Consider the following 13,599-nt stretch of genomic DNA (forward strand, 5'->3'; position numbering starts at 1 on the left):
CGCGGCGTCGGGGCGGGGCGGCCGCGCGTCGCCGGGCGCGGGGGCCGCGCGGCGGCGCGGGCGGCGCGGGCGCGCCGTCGTCGTCGTCGTCGGCGACGGCGACGGCGGCGGCGCGGCCGTCGTCGCCGACGTGGACGCGGAGCAGGAGCTTGGGCTGGTGGGGCTCCGGCGGCGGCGGCGGCGGCGCGTCGTCCGCGGCGCTGCGGCGCTCGGCCCGGGCGTCGCGGGTCTCGGGCGGCGGCGGCCGCGGCGGCGCGGGCGCGCCGAGCGTCGACCGGTAGAGCTCGAGCTGGTACTCCTCCTCCTGGACGCGGCGGCGGTACTCGTTGGTCCGCTTGCGGTCCAGCGTGCCCTTGCCCGTCGTGAAGGAGCAGGCCTCGGGCCGGAGCGACGCGAGCACGCTCTCCGCGCGCGCGACGCGCTCGAGGACGTGCGGCGGGAGCTCGGCGGCGTAGATGACGGAGCCGCCGCGGAGCCGCGCGGCCTCGCCGCCGGGCACGCGCCACGTCTTGCCGTGCGCGAGCGGGGCCCCGCCCCGGCGCGGCGCGTCGTCGGACCGCGGCGGCTCCGCGGGCGCGCGCTGCGCGCGCGGCGCGGCGGCGCGCGGCGCCGCGGGCGCCGCGGCGCCGCGGGGCCGCGGCGCGGGCCGCGGCGCGGCGCGCTTCGTCGGCGGCGCCCGGCCGGCGGCGCCGTAATCTAGAAAGGGCGCGTATTCGTTGCCGCCTTCCTCTCCCGTCCCGCGGCGGCCGGCGCGCGCGGCGCCCCGACCGGACGCGGCGCGCGCGCCGAGGCCGCCGCCCGGCGGGGCCCGTCCGCGTCCCGTCGTCGCCTCCAGCTCGTCGACGTACGTCGATGCCGCGCAGCGGTCCGCGTGCTCGGCGATGCGATTCGTCGGGAACGACAGCCCGCAGATGGGGCACGTCGACGTCGCGCCGACGCCCGTCCCCGTGTGGCGCGTCGTACGCCGCGCCTGGCGCGTCGGGTCCTCCATGGGCCGCGGACGCGATGGGCCGACGGGCGCGGTCGCGGGCGCGGCGCGACCCGGGTCACCCGGGCAGCGGCGCGCGGCGGTGCGGAAGGGCGACGCGACTTTGTCAAGGTTTTCGGGTGAAGCATTTAAGTTCGGTTTGATACACTAGAATCTGATGATAAAGTTTTTTAACATAAACAGGTACAAGGAGCAGCATTGATTCGACGTCGATCGTCGTGCTGCCGGCAAAAAACAATTCGTTTTCGGGCTGCTCGAGCATGTTGAATTCAATTTGATCTTTGTTAAAGGCAAACATTGACGCGACACATAGCACAGCGAGCTGTGGCCATGGCCGGCAGCGTCGTGCGCGTCTCCGCGCGGTGCGTCGACGCGTCCAAATGCCCCTTCGCCGAGACCGCCGTGTCCTTCGAATTGGGCCCCGGCGACGTCGTCTGGCTGCAGGGCCCGAGCGGCGTGGGCAAGAGCACGATCGCGGCGGAGGTCGCGGGCCTCGGCGCGCGGCGCGGCGCCCTCGAAAAGTCCCTGGGCGTGTCCGTCGCCGTCGACTGGGCGGCGGGCGTGCCCGTCGCAGAGCGGTGCGGCGCCATGTTCCAGCAGACGACGCTCGTCGACGCGCTGAGCGTCGAGGGCAACGTGCGCTGCGCGCTCGCCGCGGCGGCGCGGCCCGCGGGCGACGCGCTATCCGAGGCGAAGCGGCTCGTCGAGGCCGTGGGCCTCGACTGGGCGCGCGACCGGCGGAAGATGCCGCAGGAGCTGAGCGGCGGCATGGCGCGGCGCGCGTCGCTCGCGCTGCAGCTGGCGCAGCGGAAGCGCGTCGTCGTCCTCGACGAGCCCTTCACGGGTCTCGACGAGTCGAGCGCCCGGGCCGTCGCCGGCGAGCTCCGGGCCCTGCGGGAGCGCCACGGCGCCGCGCTCCTGCTCGTGAGCCACCAGCCGTCGCTCGTCGCGCTGGTCGACGCGGCGCCGACGCGCGTCGCGCTCGCGCCGCGGCGCGCCGGCGGCGACGCGCCGGCGGCCGGCGGCCTCGCGGCGCTGCTGCTCGGCGACGCGCGGTCGGGGACGGCCTACGAGTTCGGGCCGCGCGCGCGGGCCAAGCTCGCGGACTACCTCTGCTTCTCGCTGCCGCTCATCCTGCTCGCGTTCGCCGCGGCGGGCGTCGCCATCGCCATGCTCTCCGCGGACCTGCTGTCGCGCCTCGACGTGTCCACGCAGGTCGACGCGGTGCTCGACGCGGAGGTGCTGCCCCTCGTGGACTCGCTCCTCAAGGACGCGTCCACGATGCAGAAGACGATGACGAAGATGATGGTCAAGACCAAGGCCCGATTGATGGTCTCCACAGCGCTGCCCCGGGCCAAGCGCGCGCTCTACGCCATCGGCATCGCGAAGCTCTTCACGATCGAGCTCGGCCCGCTCCTCGCGGCGCTGCTCCTCAGCGGCCGCGTGGGCGGCTCCTACGCGGGCGAGGTCGCGACGATGCAGGCGACGTCGCAGAACAAGCTCCTGCGGACGCTGGGCATCTCGCCGCGGCGCTTCACGCTCGCGCCGGCGCTCCTCGCGGCGCTCGCGGCCGCGCCCGTGCTCACGGCGCTGGGCAGCGGCCTGGCCATCGCCCTGGGCGGCCCCATCGGCGAGGCCTACGGCATCGGCGACGCCGACGACGCCGCGTGGTACTGGGCGGCCGCGCGGGACGCGCTCACGCCGCCGCTGCGCTGCGACCGCGCGTGGCCGCTGCGGCGCAACGCCGTCGAGCTCGCGACCTGGCCCCTGTTCCACAACGCCCTCAAGTCCATGACCTACATGGCGCTGATCATCGCCGTCGCGGAGCTCATCGCCCGCGCGCGGAACATCGCGCCGCGCGACGTGCCCCGGGCCATCACGGCCTCCGTCGTCGCGGGGGGGCTGGCCGTCATCCTCGGCGACTGGGCCTTCTCCCAGCTCCTTTTGCTCCGCGAGGGCGAGCTTGTTTGAGCGTTTCTTTTAATATTTTAGCCAGCTTGCAGGCTTGCTTGAACCAGTAATTCTTCGACTCGGTCTTCCTTCCGACCGCAATGGGCTGCCTGCGCCTCTTATTGGCCACCTCCCTCGCCGTGGCCGGCGCCCTGCCGTCCTGGAGCTGGGACACGATCCAGAACTACGTCCACTGCGCCAACACGACCGGCGAGTGGAACGCCGGCGCCCTCGCGACCCTCGCGTCCAAGCCCTTCGTCGTCTTCGAGAAGAACCACAAGCTCACGCAAGCCCCCGTGTCCGACGACGCCGAGGGCAAGATCGCCGCGAGCTGCGCGGAAGTCAAGAAGCTGAGCCCGACGACGGACTGCTACATGTACGTCGAATCGGACGTCGCGCGGTCGTTTTACGGTCTGGGCCACTGGGTCGAGGCGAACAAGGCGACGGCGGCTCTCAAGTGCAACGGGTCCTACGTCACCCAGACCTGGTCCGAGGAGGGCCTCGACTTCACGTTCTACGCCTACGACTTCCGCGACGCGGCGATGCAGGCGAAGTGGGTCGCGCGCGTCGCGGACGCCGTACAAGCGGGCGCCGTCGACGGCGCGTTCATCGACGGCGACCGCAACGGCTTCTGGTCGAGCGTGACCAACGGCTGCGCGAAGGACGAGCAGGACGCCTGGGCCGCGGGGCTCAACGCGTCCGTCGCGGCGCTCGCCGCGGCCATCGGGCCGGACAAGACGCGAATTCCCGCGTCCCGCGTTTGTGCCATGTTCCGAGACGACGGCGAAATATATAGGCTCATCTCAAATTATCCTACCACCAGCGCGCTCGCGCTCTGCCAGGGCGGCATGCTCGAGCGCGGCGGCAGCATGCTCGACGTCGACGCCTGGAACGCGGCGAAGACCTGCGCGGGCGGGCCGTGTCTGTTGGACTTCCACGCGCAGAACGCGCAGCAGTCGCTCCGCAACTTCAATTCGAGCCTGGCCAACTTCCTCATCGGCGTCCACGAGCACGGATACTTCGGCGTCGGCGGCGGCTGGAGCGGCGCCGGGGAGAGCGCCTGCGACACGTGGCTCTACCAGTACCCCGAATATTCCAAGAGCCTCGGCGCGCCCAAGTCGGACTTCACCGTCGCGAAGGGCAGCCACGGCCTCAACTGCACGCTCCTCGACGACAAGCCGAGCCACAAGGACGTCTCCGGCTGCCTCTTCCGCCGCGAGTTCGCGTCGGGCACGAAGGTCTTCCTCGGCCAATACGCGGCGCCGGCCTTTGGCGCGGACGCGGACGACGCCGTCGGCGCGCTCCTCGGCACGTCGAACTACGGCGCCTGCGTCTTCTGGTCCGACGGCACGACGACGGGCAACACTACCCTGTGCCCTTCCGAGTAAAATGTTACGACTCCGGGAGGTGGTCGACGTCGATGGGGATGTAGCCGGCCTCGGAGAACTTCGTGCACATGCCGCGGCGCTGCGCCGTCTTCGGGTTGTCGTACTTTCTCGCGTCGTAGACGCCGCGCTCGCGCTCGAACTCCTCGCGGATGGCGAACCAGAGCTTGTGGAACTCGTTGCAGATCTTGCAGTAGTAGCAGCTCGTCGACGTGCCGTGGCAGATCCACGGCTTCTGGCAGATCGTGAAGTGGACGACCTTGACGGCCGCGACGTCCGTCAGGCGGCAGTCGTCGCAGTCGCCTTTCGCGATGTCGCCCGTGTAGGCGCCGGCGCCGGGCACCGTGCCGTCGCGGCACTCGCCCTTGCCGAAGCCGCCCGCGGACCGCGGGTTCGACGCCATGTTGTTGTAGACGCAGCCCCGGACCTCGCGGCCGAGCCGGGGCCGCACGTGGCGGAAGTAGTAGGGCAGCAGGCCCTGGATCGTCATGCCGCCGTAGAAGGACCCCGCGCGCGTGCCGCCCCAGCCGCCGCGGAAGTCGCCCTTCCTGACGATGGCGACCATCTCCTCGAAGACGTCCAGGTTCGGCCGGGCGACGAAGAAGCCGCCCTGGACGGGCGGGTTCGCGCCCCAGGGCCTCTGGGCCATGTTCCAGTCGAAAGTGTACTGGCCGTGGACGCCGGCGATCGGTGGCAGGCTCGCGTCGACGTTCTTCAGGTTCCGGTCGTTCGCGGCGACGGCCGCGGCGCTGAGCGTCGCCGCGCCCTCGACGGGTTCGTCGTCGAAGAGCTCGTCGAAGTTCTGGAGCACGAGCGAGTCCATGTCGAGGTGGACGACGCGGTGGTACTCCGTGAGGGACCACGCGTAGAGCTTGAGCAGCTCCCACGCGCCGCAGCAGCCGTTCGAGGAAATCCGCGACCGCAAAAAGTCGCCCTCGATGTCCTCGACCTCGACCGGCAACGGCTTCTCGAGCACGCGGAACCCGACGCGCCGCAGCTTGCTCCGCCCGGCCTCGGAGACCTGCGGCGCCACGAAGGCGACCAGAGCCGCGTCGTAGCGCGAGCCGTTGCGGTGGCGCGCTGTGCCCGAGCACGGCCGCGCCGTCGATGCCGTTCCAGTTGCCGCCGTCGGAGGTGACGGAGATGGCGTAGGCGATGGTCTTCTTCTTGCCGCCGCTCGCCGCGCCGCGGAGCGCCGGCGCGCGCGGCGGCGGCGGCGGCGGCGGTTTTCGCGGCGGCGGCGGCGGCGGCGGGGGCGGCGGCGGCGCGCGCGGCGGCGGCGCGCCGGCGGGCTCGTTGCAGACCGTCGCCTTCCAGCACTTGCCGCTCGCCGTGTGGCACTTGAGGCCGTCCTCCTTGCAATAGTAGCCGCTGTATCCCGGCTGCGGCTCGCCGCGCGGCAGCTCGAGCTCCAGGACCGTCGCGTCGCTCCCGCCGGCAGCGCTCGCCGGCTGGTGCGAGCTCAGCGCCCAGAGCTGGATCGCGGCGACGGCGGCCAGAAAGCATAGTAGGATGGTGCGTGGACGCACGCCGCTTGGTTTGTGTCGCGAGGCGCCCATAGCGTCCCGCACCCTCAACAGGTCAAATCACTGTGCAAAGCGCTGCCATTGCACGCAAAATTGCAAAACTCCACAGGGAGCGGCGAGCAGGTCAAAATTTGCCCCTTAAAAAGTCTTCAAAGTAGAACGGTGCCGTGCCCATTCGATGTCATGGCGAGCTTCTTGGGATCCATTTTCCTGCTCCTGCTCGTCGCTGCGGAGAGCCGCGAGTTGACGGATTCGGACCTCGCGCGTGCGCACCGGCCGAAGCCGCTGGGTCTGCGCTTCGCGCTGGAACGCGACGTCTCGAGCGCCTTAAATGCAGCCCTTTCAACAGCTTGGACCATCCCCACGAAGCCCTGCGCGTCATTCCACCTCGACGAGTTGCACAACATTATAGATGTCCTCGCGGCCGTGCGCGACGCTGACCTCCAAGACATCTACGGCGCGAGCGGCGACCGCCGGTCGCTGCCGGACTGGCTGGCGACGTCCGCGTCGCGCCGCGGGAAACGGGCCGCGGACGGCGCCGCCCCGTCGGACGCCCTGCGCGCGGCGCGCTGCAACGACGCCGCATTCCTCTTCGCCCATCATCTCGGCGCCGAGGCGCGCCGCGAGGCCGCGGCGGTGCTGGCCGCGGCGCCGCTGGTGAGCGAGCTCCCGCCCGCTTCCGGCGACGCGTACGGCGCGCTCGAGCTCGCGGGGTCCATGAGCTGCCGCGCGTGCCACTACGTCGACGATTTGCCGGCGAACGCGTCGCACCCCGTCGCGACGCCCGACAACTACAACACGACCATGTACATGTACGCCGAGGCGCACGGCTCTTCCATCGCGGACGTCGACTACCGCTACCCGACCCGGCAGGCGCTCTACACGACGACCTGGGCCGAGAAGGCGCGCTCCAGCGTCGAGCGACAGAAGTGTCGTTTCGTGTGAATTTTGCCCGAAGATGTGAAGAAATCCGACCCCGTCGCACTCGGTAGGCACATTCCCGGGACTGCTCGCTGCTCTTCGAGAGCGACGGCTCGGTCTGGGAGTGGTACCGCGACAGCGAGATCTGCGCCAAGCTCATGGACGGCGCGCCCGTCTTCCCGCCGGACATGGCGCGCGGCGCGCGGATGACGGAGCTCGTCGCCGAGGCGCCGCTCGTCGTCCTCAACCCGTTCACGAACGCGTCGATGCCGCCGTGCAGGCTCTACTGCGCGCCGGACGACGGGCCCTGCTACTGCGAGAGTCTTGTGGAACCGTTCCAGCCCGTGCTCCACACGCACGCGTCCCGCAACCTCTCCGGCTCGCGGTCCTACTACGGGCCCTACGTCCCGACGCCCGGCGACGTCGCGCCCATCGCCAGGCCCGCCTACTGCCCGGGAGCGGACGCGCCGGCGAAGTTCCCCAACGACACCACGGGCCTCGAGTGCTCCTGTAACCGGTGCTGGGTTTAGTCGGCTTGAACTTCATGTTGCAGAGGTGCTGCCTTTGCGGCTTTGCCCATGCATGATGTCTCTCGCATTCCCGCGCCGCTAGTGCAGAGCATCGATGAGCTTCGTCGCCTCCGGCGGCGGCGGCGGCGGCGGCGCTGATCAGTTTCCCAATTTCCCGCAGCAAGGCGGCAACGGCAACCCGCGCACCGGCGGCGGCGGCGGCGGCGGCCGTGGTCGCGGTCGCGGTCGCGGCCGCGGTCGGCGCGGCCCGCGCGGGCCGAAGCGGTCGCTCGTCGTCATGGTCGACGTGCCCGAGCACCGCCGCGGCCGCGTCGTCGGCGCGCGCGGCGCGACGATCAAGCGCATCGAGCGCGACAGCGGCGCGCGGCTCCAGCTGCCGCGGCGCGACGACCCGGACGGGTCGCTCCGGCTCGCGGGCGCGGACGCCGCGAGCGTCTTCCGCGCCGCCGCGGCCGTCGCGGCGGCCGCGGGCGCCGGCCCGCTCGCCGCGCGCTGCCGGCTCGACGGCGCGGAGGTCTCCGCGACGCTCGAAGCCGTCGACCTCGAGCGCCACGCGCTCTTCGAGGGCGACGGCGGCTTCGCGTGCCGCGCGGTGCCCAACCCCGGCGGCGTACTGCCCGCCGACGTCGTCGCGACGGTCCTCGACAACCGCGCCTTCGCCGCCGGCGACGGCGCGGCCGTCGCGGCCCTCGCGGACGGCGACCGCGTCTGGGTCTTCGGCTGGGGCGCGGGCGTCGCCGGCGCGCGCGACGTCGCCGACGACCTCCTCGCGCTCCCGGAGCTCGCGGCGGCCATCGCCGACGCGATCGCGGCGACGCCGAATGGCGACGTCGCCGCGCCACCGCCGCCGCCGCCCGACGACGCCGCGGCCGGAGCCGTCGCGCCGCCTCCGCCCGACGACGCCGCCCCCTCGCCGCCCGTAGACACTTAGCACTAGGCCGCGGCGTTCGCGCGGATCTCGACGAGCCAGCCGTGGCCGAGCTTCGTCTGGACGCAGGCGCGCGTGGGCTTCTCGTCGCCGAGCCACGCGTCGTAGACGGCGTTCATGCCCTCGAAGTCGCGGTCCAGGTCCTTGAGGTAGATGGTGACGGAGAGGAGCTGGTTCTTGGACGAGCCGGCCTCGTCGAGGATCGCGCCGAGGCGTTCGAGCGCCTGGCGCGGTCTGCTCGCCGACGGTGCCGTTGTTGTCCGTGCCCACGAGGCCCTGCGTCTCGACGCGGCCGTTGTGCTTGATCCATTTGGACATGCGCCAGGCCTTGAAGCCCGGCGCGCGCGTGATGCGCAGGCTGCGCCGCACGCGCACGCGCTCGCAGAAGACGCCGACGAGCGCCGCGGCGAGGGCCGTCGCGAGCTGCGGGCGGGGAGATTGTGTTTTTGGCACTGCAAAACGATGTCAGGAGGTGTTTTGTGGCACGGCAAAACGATGTCATTGCGCGCGCGTTTCCAGCATCGATTGAACAAGACGCTGCGTGTGCGCATGGCTCATCGCGATCGGCGGACCCATGCTGCTGCAAATGCGACGTGCGACGCGGCTCGGTGCGCGAGGCGCCGATGCGGCTTGCCACAGCGAGGTTTGCAGCTCGCCCAAACCGAGCCGGACTTGGCGTCGCCTCGATCGATCGTCTCGGCAGCGTCGCCGCGGCCGACGACACGTTCCTAAAGCCGCCGGGCGTCGCGGGGCTCCCTGAACTCGGGCGCGCCGCCCGCGGCCCGTCGGCGCCATGTTCGAGAAGAGCCTGCAGGACCTCGCGCGGCGCCGGCGCCGGGGAAACTGTTCCCGCGCGAACCGGGAGAGCGCGCACGACGCGCGCGCGCGCGCGGCGGAGCGCGCGCGCCGTCGCGACCGCGCGCCCGCGCCGCCCGCGCCGCCCCGACGACGACGGTAAACCGCCCCCGCGCGCAGGTCAAGGGCATCCGCGCGAACAAGCGCGAGCCCGGCGCGTTCATCTCGCAGGCCATCGCGGAATGCAAGCAGGAGCTGCGGAACGTGGACCCCTACGTCAAGGCCCAGGCCGTGCGGAAGCTGACGTACCTGCAGATGATGGGCTACGACGTGTCGTGGGCGTCGTTCGCGATCGTCGAGACGATGTCGCAGGCGCGGTTCGCGCACAAGCGCATCGGCTACCTCGCGGCGTGCCAGTGCTTCAGCGAGTCCACGGACGTCGTGCTGCTGACGACGAACCTGCTCAAGAAAGAGTTCCAGAGCACGTCGCAGTACGAGGTGGGCCTCGCGGTCAACTGCCTCGCGAACATCGTCACGAAGGACCTGGCCCGCGACCTGCTGCAGGACTCCGTGCTCCTCATGTCCCACAGCAAGCCCTACGTGCGCAAGAAGGCCGTGTCGTCCATGTTCAAGCTCTTCGTCAAGTACCCGCAGGGCCTGCGCCTCACCTTCGAGAAGCTCAAGGAGCGGTTGGCGGACGGCGAGCCGGCCGTGACGTCGTGCGCGGTCAACGTCGTCTGCGAGCTCGCGAACAAGAACCCGAACAACTACCTCTCCATGGCGCCCCAGTTCTTCCGGCTGCTGACGACGTCGTCGAACAACTGGATGCTCATCAAGGTCGTCAAGCTCATGGGCGCGCTCGTGCCCCAGGAGCCGCGGCTCGCGCGGAAGCTCCTGGAGCCGCTCGCGACGATCATCCAGAACACGGCGGCCAAGTCGCTCCAGTACGAGTGCATCCACACGCTGACCTTAGCCTTACCGTTCACGAAGAAGGCCGACGGCACGGAGAGCCGCAACGTGCCGGGGGTCGTGCGATTGTGCGCGGACCACCTCCGCCAGTTCATCGACGACGCGGACCAGAATCTGAAGTATCTGGGGCTCGTGGGCTTCGTGGAGCTCATGAAGTCGCACCCCAAGGCCGTCGTCGAGCACAAGGAGCTCGTGCTGCTCTGCCTGAGCGACGACGACGTGACGATCCGCACGCGGGCTTTGGAGCTGCTGACGGGCATGGTGACGCGGAAGAATTTGGAGGAGCTCGTCGTCAAGCTGCTGGCGCACGTGAACCGCGCCGAGGGCGCCTACCGCGACGAGCTCATCTCGCGCATCGTCCACATGTGCAGCCGCGACAAGTACTCCTACCTGTCGGACTTTGTCTGGTACCTCTCCGTCCTCGTGCGGCTGGCGCACCTCCGGGGGTCCGCGCACGGCGCGCTCCTCGCGGAGCAGCTCGTGGACATCACGATGCGCGTGCGGCCCGTGCGGCGCTACGCGGCGCGCGACATGGTCTGCCTGCTGCTCGACGACAAGCTCGCCGTCGGCCAGGGCCTGGAGTCGATCGCGGACGTGCTGTCCGCGGCCGCGTGGATCGCGGGCGAGTACGCGGCGGAGCTCTTCGACGACGACGACGACGACGACGACGACGAGGACGACGACGACGGCGACCTGCCCAAGTTCCCCAAGGAGCGGCCGCGGTACCGCGTCGTCGACATCCTCACGCACCCGCGCGTGACGAATTTGCCGGCGCGCGTGCAGAACGTCTACCTCCAGAACGCGCTCAAGGTGCTGGCCCTCTTCTGCGACGACGACGACGGCGACGACGGCGAGCTCGAGGACTGCCTGACGCTGGCCGCGCGGCGCCTCGACGTCTTCCTCCAGTCGGTCCACGTCGAGGTGCAGGAGCGCGCGACGGCGTTCCGCGGGCTGTTGGTCGCTTTTGGCGCATTAAAGCCCACGGAGCGCTTGGTGGAGGCGAAGGCGCCGCCGCCGCGCGACGACGACGACAGCGACGAGGAGGGGGACGCGCGGCCGGCGCCGGCGCCGACGGTCGTCGTCGAGGATTTGGCGGATTTGGCCGCGGCCAAGGCCGCGGCGGGCTCGCTGTCGGCCATCGCCGCGGAGAAGATGGTGCCCGTGAACCCCAAGGCCCAGGGCCGCGTGCCCGCGCCCGCGGACATCGACCTGGGGCTGGCGCTCAACGGCGCGGCGCTCGACGCGTTCTTCGCGGCCGCGGACCCGGACGAGGAAGCGATGGCAAAGTCCGACAAGGACCCGCTGGGCCGCGTCCACTTCGTCGACGCGCCGCCGACCTACGGCGGTGATAATGATGACGGCTACCTCGGCGACGACTTCGAGGAGCGCGGCGGCCCGCGCTTCGAGGGGCTGGATTTGCGCGGCAGCGACGACAGCGACGACGGCGGCGACGACGAGGCCGCGAAGAAGACGAAGAAGAAGAAGAAGAAGGACAAGAAGAAGCGGGGCGATGACGCGCCGGCGCCCGCGGACCGCGACACCGACGACCCCTTCTACCTCGCGGGCCGGTCCGTCGACCCCGACGACGTCTCCGTCGACGACGTGCCCGTCGTCCGCCTCACGGCCGCGGACCTCAAGAAGGACAAAAAGTCGAAGAAGGAGAAGAAGAAGAAGGGCCGCAAGGTCCAGCGCGGCGACGTCGACGTCTTCGAGTTGATGCCCGAGGGCGCGTTGAATTCCGACGACGAGGCGAAGAAGAAGCGGAAGGACAAGAAGAAGAAGAAGGGCCTCGCGACGAACGCGCTCCTCGACATGGACGCGACGGACCTGTCGCAGATCGACATCACGACGCCCCTGCGCGACGACGAGGTCATGCCGAGCCAGCGCCACCGCGTCGTCGCCGCCGCGCCCGGCGCGCCGCCGCAAACCCGCGGCGACGACGTCATGTACCTCGGCGGCTCCGCGCCGCCGCCCGCGCCCGTGGACAAGCCCAAGAAGGACAAGGCCAAGAAGGAGAAGAAGGCCAAGGAGCCCAAGAAGAAGAAGGAGAAGAAGGCCTCGAAAGCCGCGGCCGCCGGCGGCGGCGGCGACCTCCTCGACCTCCTCGACTTCGGCGGCGGCCCGCAGATCCCCGCGGCGTCGTCGAAGCCCGCGGCCGCGGCGCCGCGCGTCGAGTCCTTCGAGAACTTCGACCTCCTCGGCGACGGCCTCGGCGCCGCGCCGCCCGCGGCGAAGCCCGCGGCGAAGCCGGCGAAGAAGGCCGCCGGCGGCTACAAGCCGCTCTTCTCCCAGGGCGCGATGCGCGCGGACTACCGCGCGGCCGCCGACGGCCTGGAGGTCAAGGTGTCGAACACGTCGGCGTCGGACCTCTTCTCCAACGTGTCCCTCGCGCCGAGCGCGAGCGCCGGCGTCGCGCTCGCGAGTAGCGGCGCGCTGACCATCGCCGCGTCGCTGCCCGCGGGCGCGTCCGCGTCCGCGACGCTCCGGGGCGTCGGCCCGGCGCCGGACGCGGGCGCCGCGCCCGTCCTCGACGCCGTCGTCGCCTACTACGTCGAGGGCCTCGTCGCGGACCTCGTCCAGGCGCGAGCGCCGCGTCCGTGTCTTTTTTCCCGAGAGATCCGCGGCCGGGGACGAACCGCCGAACAACCAAGCTTTTTAACTGCAAGCGGACGCGCGAGTAACGCCGCGCGTCTGAAGAGACGAGGAACGAAACGAGGCCGCGCTGGTTTCTTCAAACTGCCATCGGAATACCGCGCCGCGCCCGCGACCGCCCCCGCGCGCAGGTGCCCGTGAAGCTCGCGCTGCCCGTGAAGCTCTCGCTGTCGTCCAAGGCCATCGACGCGGGCGCCTTCGCCACGCTCCTCACGACCCACAGCTGGCACGGCGCGGCCGCCAAGCTCTCGTGCAAGTCCGCGAAGCGCGACCCCATCGACGCCGTCGCGGCCGCGCTGAACGCGTCCGTCGTCGAGCGCCAGGCGAGCTCCGCGTCCATGTACGCCGTCGCGCGGGGCGGCGCCCACCTCGCGCTCCTCGCCAAGCTCAAGGACGGCAAGAGCCTCAAGGTCGACATCAAGTCCACGGACGCGGCGCTCGCGGACGCCGTCGCCGGCGAGCTCCCCTTCCTCGCGCTCTGACGACGCGCGGGCATTTTCTCCCCTCCCCGGGCCCCGTGCGCGCGCGTGAGAGCTAAACGGCGCGAGCTTGCTATAGAGTGGACTCGCGCTCTGAAAAGTCCGTGGGATGTTCCCTGGTGCCAGTGGTGGTGAAGCCGCCGCCAGGGCAGGGGAGCAGCAGCGCGCGCGACTCAGTATCCCCTCATGAAGAGTTCGTCAGGGTCTGCAAAGCGGCCGCCGCGGCTTTTGAGGAGGGCCTCGATTGCCGCTTCTGGCCCGTCCCTGGGAATTCCTTCACTGAGGTAGTCCCAAAATTCGCCGATGTCGTAGCAATCGAGCACGCGGACAGACGTCAGGCCGAGGTGATGGAAAACCGCATTTATTACGTGTCAACGCCCTCCACGCTGTGGTGATCGTCCGCTTCGAAGAATCCTTTCGTCCACCACCCGCTCTAGCCATTTAGTCGCGTCTCGAGCCGGGTCGCCCATAAGCAC

At 70.8% G+C, this 13,599-nt stretch overlaps 4 protein-coding genes across 4 annotated transcripts in view; 2 read left to right on the top strand and 2 right to left on the bottom strand.

Annotated features, from left to right (window-relative positions):
• AURANDRAFT_67270 (hypothetical protein) overlaps window positions 1-991 on the bottom strand; it is a gene marked incomplete at both ends in the record, with an annotated part of 3,261 nt that extends 2,270 nt beyond the window's left edge. The window contains one exon of the mRNA XM_009042684.1: window positions 98-991. Coding sequence (XP_009040932.1) covers window positions 98-991 — 894 coding nt within the window. The remainder of the gene's footprint in view (window positions 1-97) is intronic.
• Window positions 992-1,318: 327 nt separating this feature from the next.
• ABC24 (hypothetical protein) lies at window positions 1,319-1,960 on the top strand (the record flags this gene model as incomplete). The annotated part of the gene is made up of 1 exon (XM_009042672.1): window positions 1,319-1,960. A coding segment is annotated over one exon (642 nt), but the record flags the coding sequence as incomplete, so codon positions are not given.
• Window positions 1,961-4,330: 2,370 nt separating this feature from the next.
• AURANDRAFT_67272 (hypothetical protein) lies at window positions 4,331-5,882 on the bottom strand (the record flags this gene model as incomplete). Its single annotated transcript, XM_009042683.1, has 2 exons — window positions 4,331-5,344; window positions 5,418-5,882. The coding sequence occupies 2 exons, from the start codon at window positions 5,880-5,882 to the stop codon at window positions 4,331-4,333; spliced, it is 1,479 nt and encodes a 492-aa protein (XP_009040931.1).
• A 3,321-nt stretch (window positions 5,883-9,203) lies between these two features.
• AURANDRAFT_832 (hypothetical protein) lies at window positions 9,204-11,219 on the top strand (the record flags this gene model as incomplete). Its single annotated transcript, XM_009042641.1, has 2 exons — window positions 9,204-10,985; window positions 11,106-11,219. Coding segments are annotated over 2 exons (1,896 nt in total), but the record flags the coding sequence as incomplete, so codon positions are not given.
• Between the last annotated feature and the right edge of the window lie 2,380 nt (window positions 11,220-13,599).

This window comes from Aureococcus anophagefferens (genome assembly GCF_000186865.1).
Source record: "Aureococcus anophagefferens unplaced genomic scaffold AURANscaffold_35, whole genome shotgun sequence".
In the NCBI taxonomy this organism is placed as follows: domain Eukaryota; class Pelagophyceae; order Pelagomonadales; family Pelagomonadaceae; genus Aureococcus; species Aureococcus anophagefferens.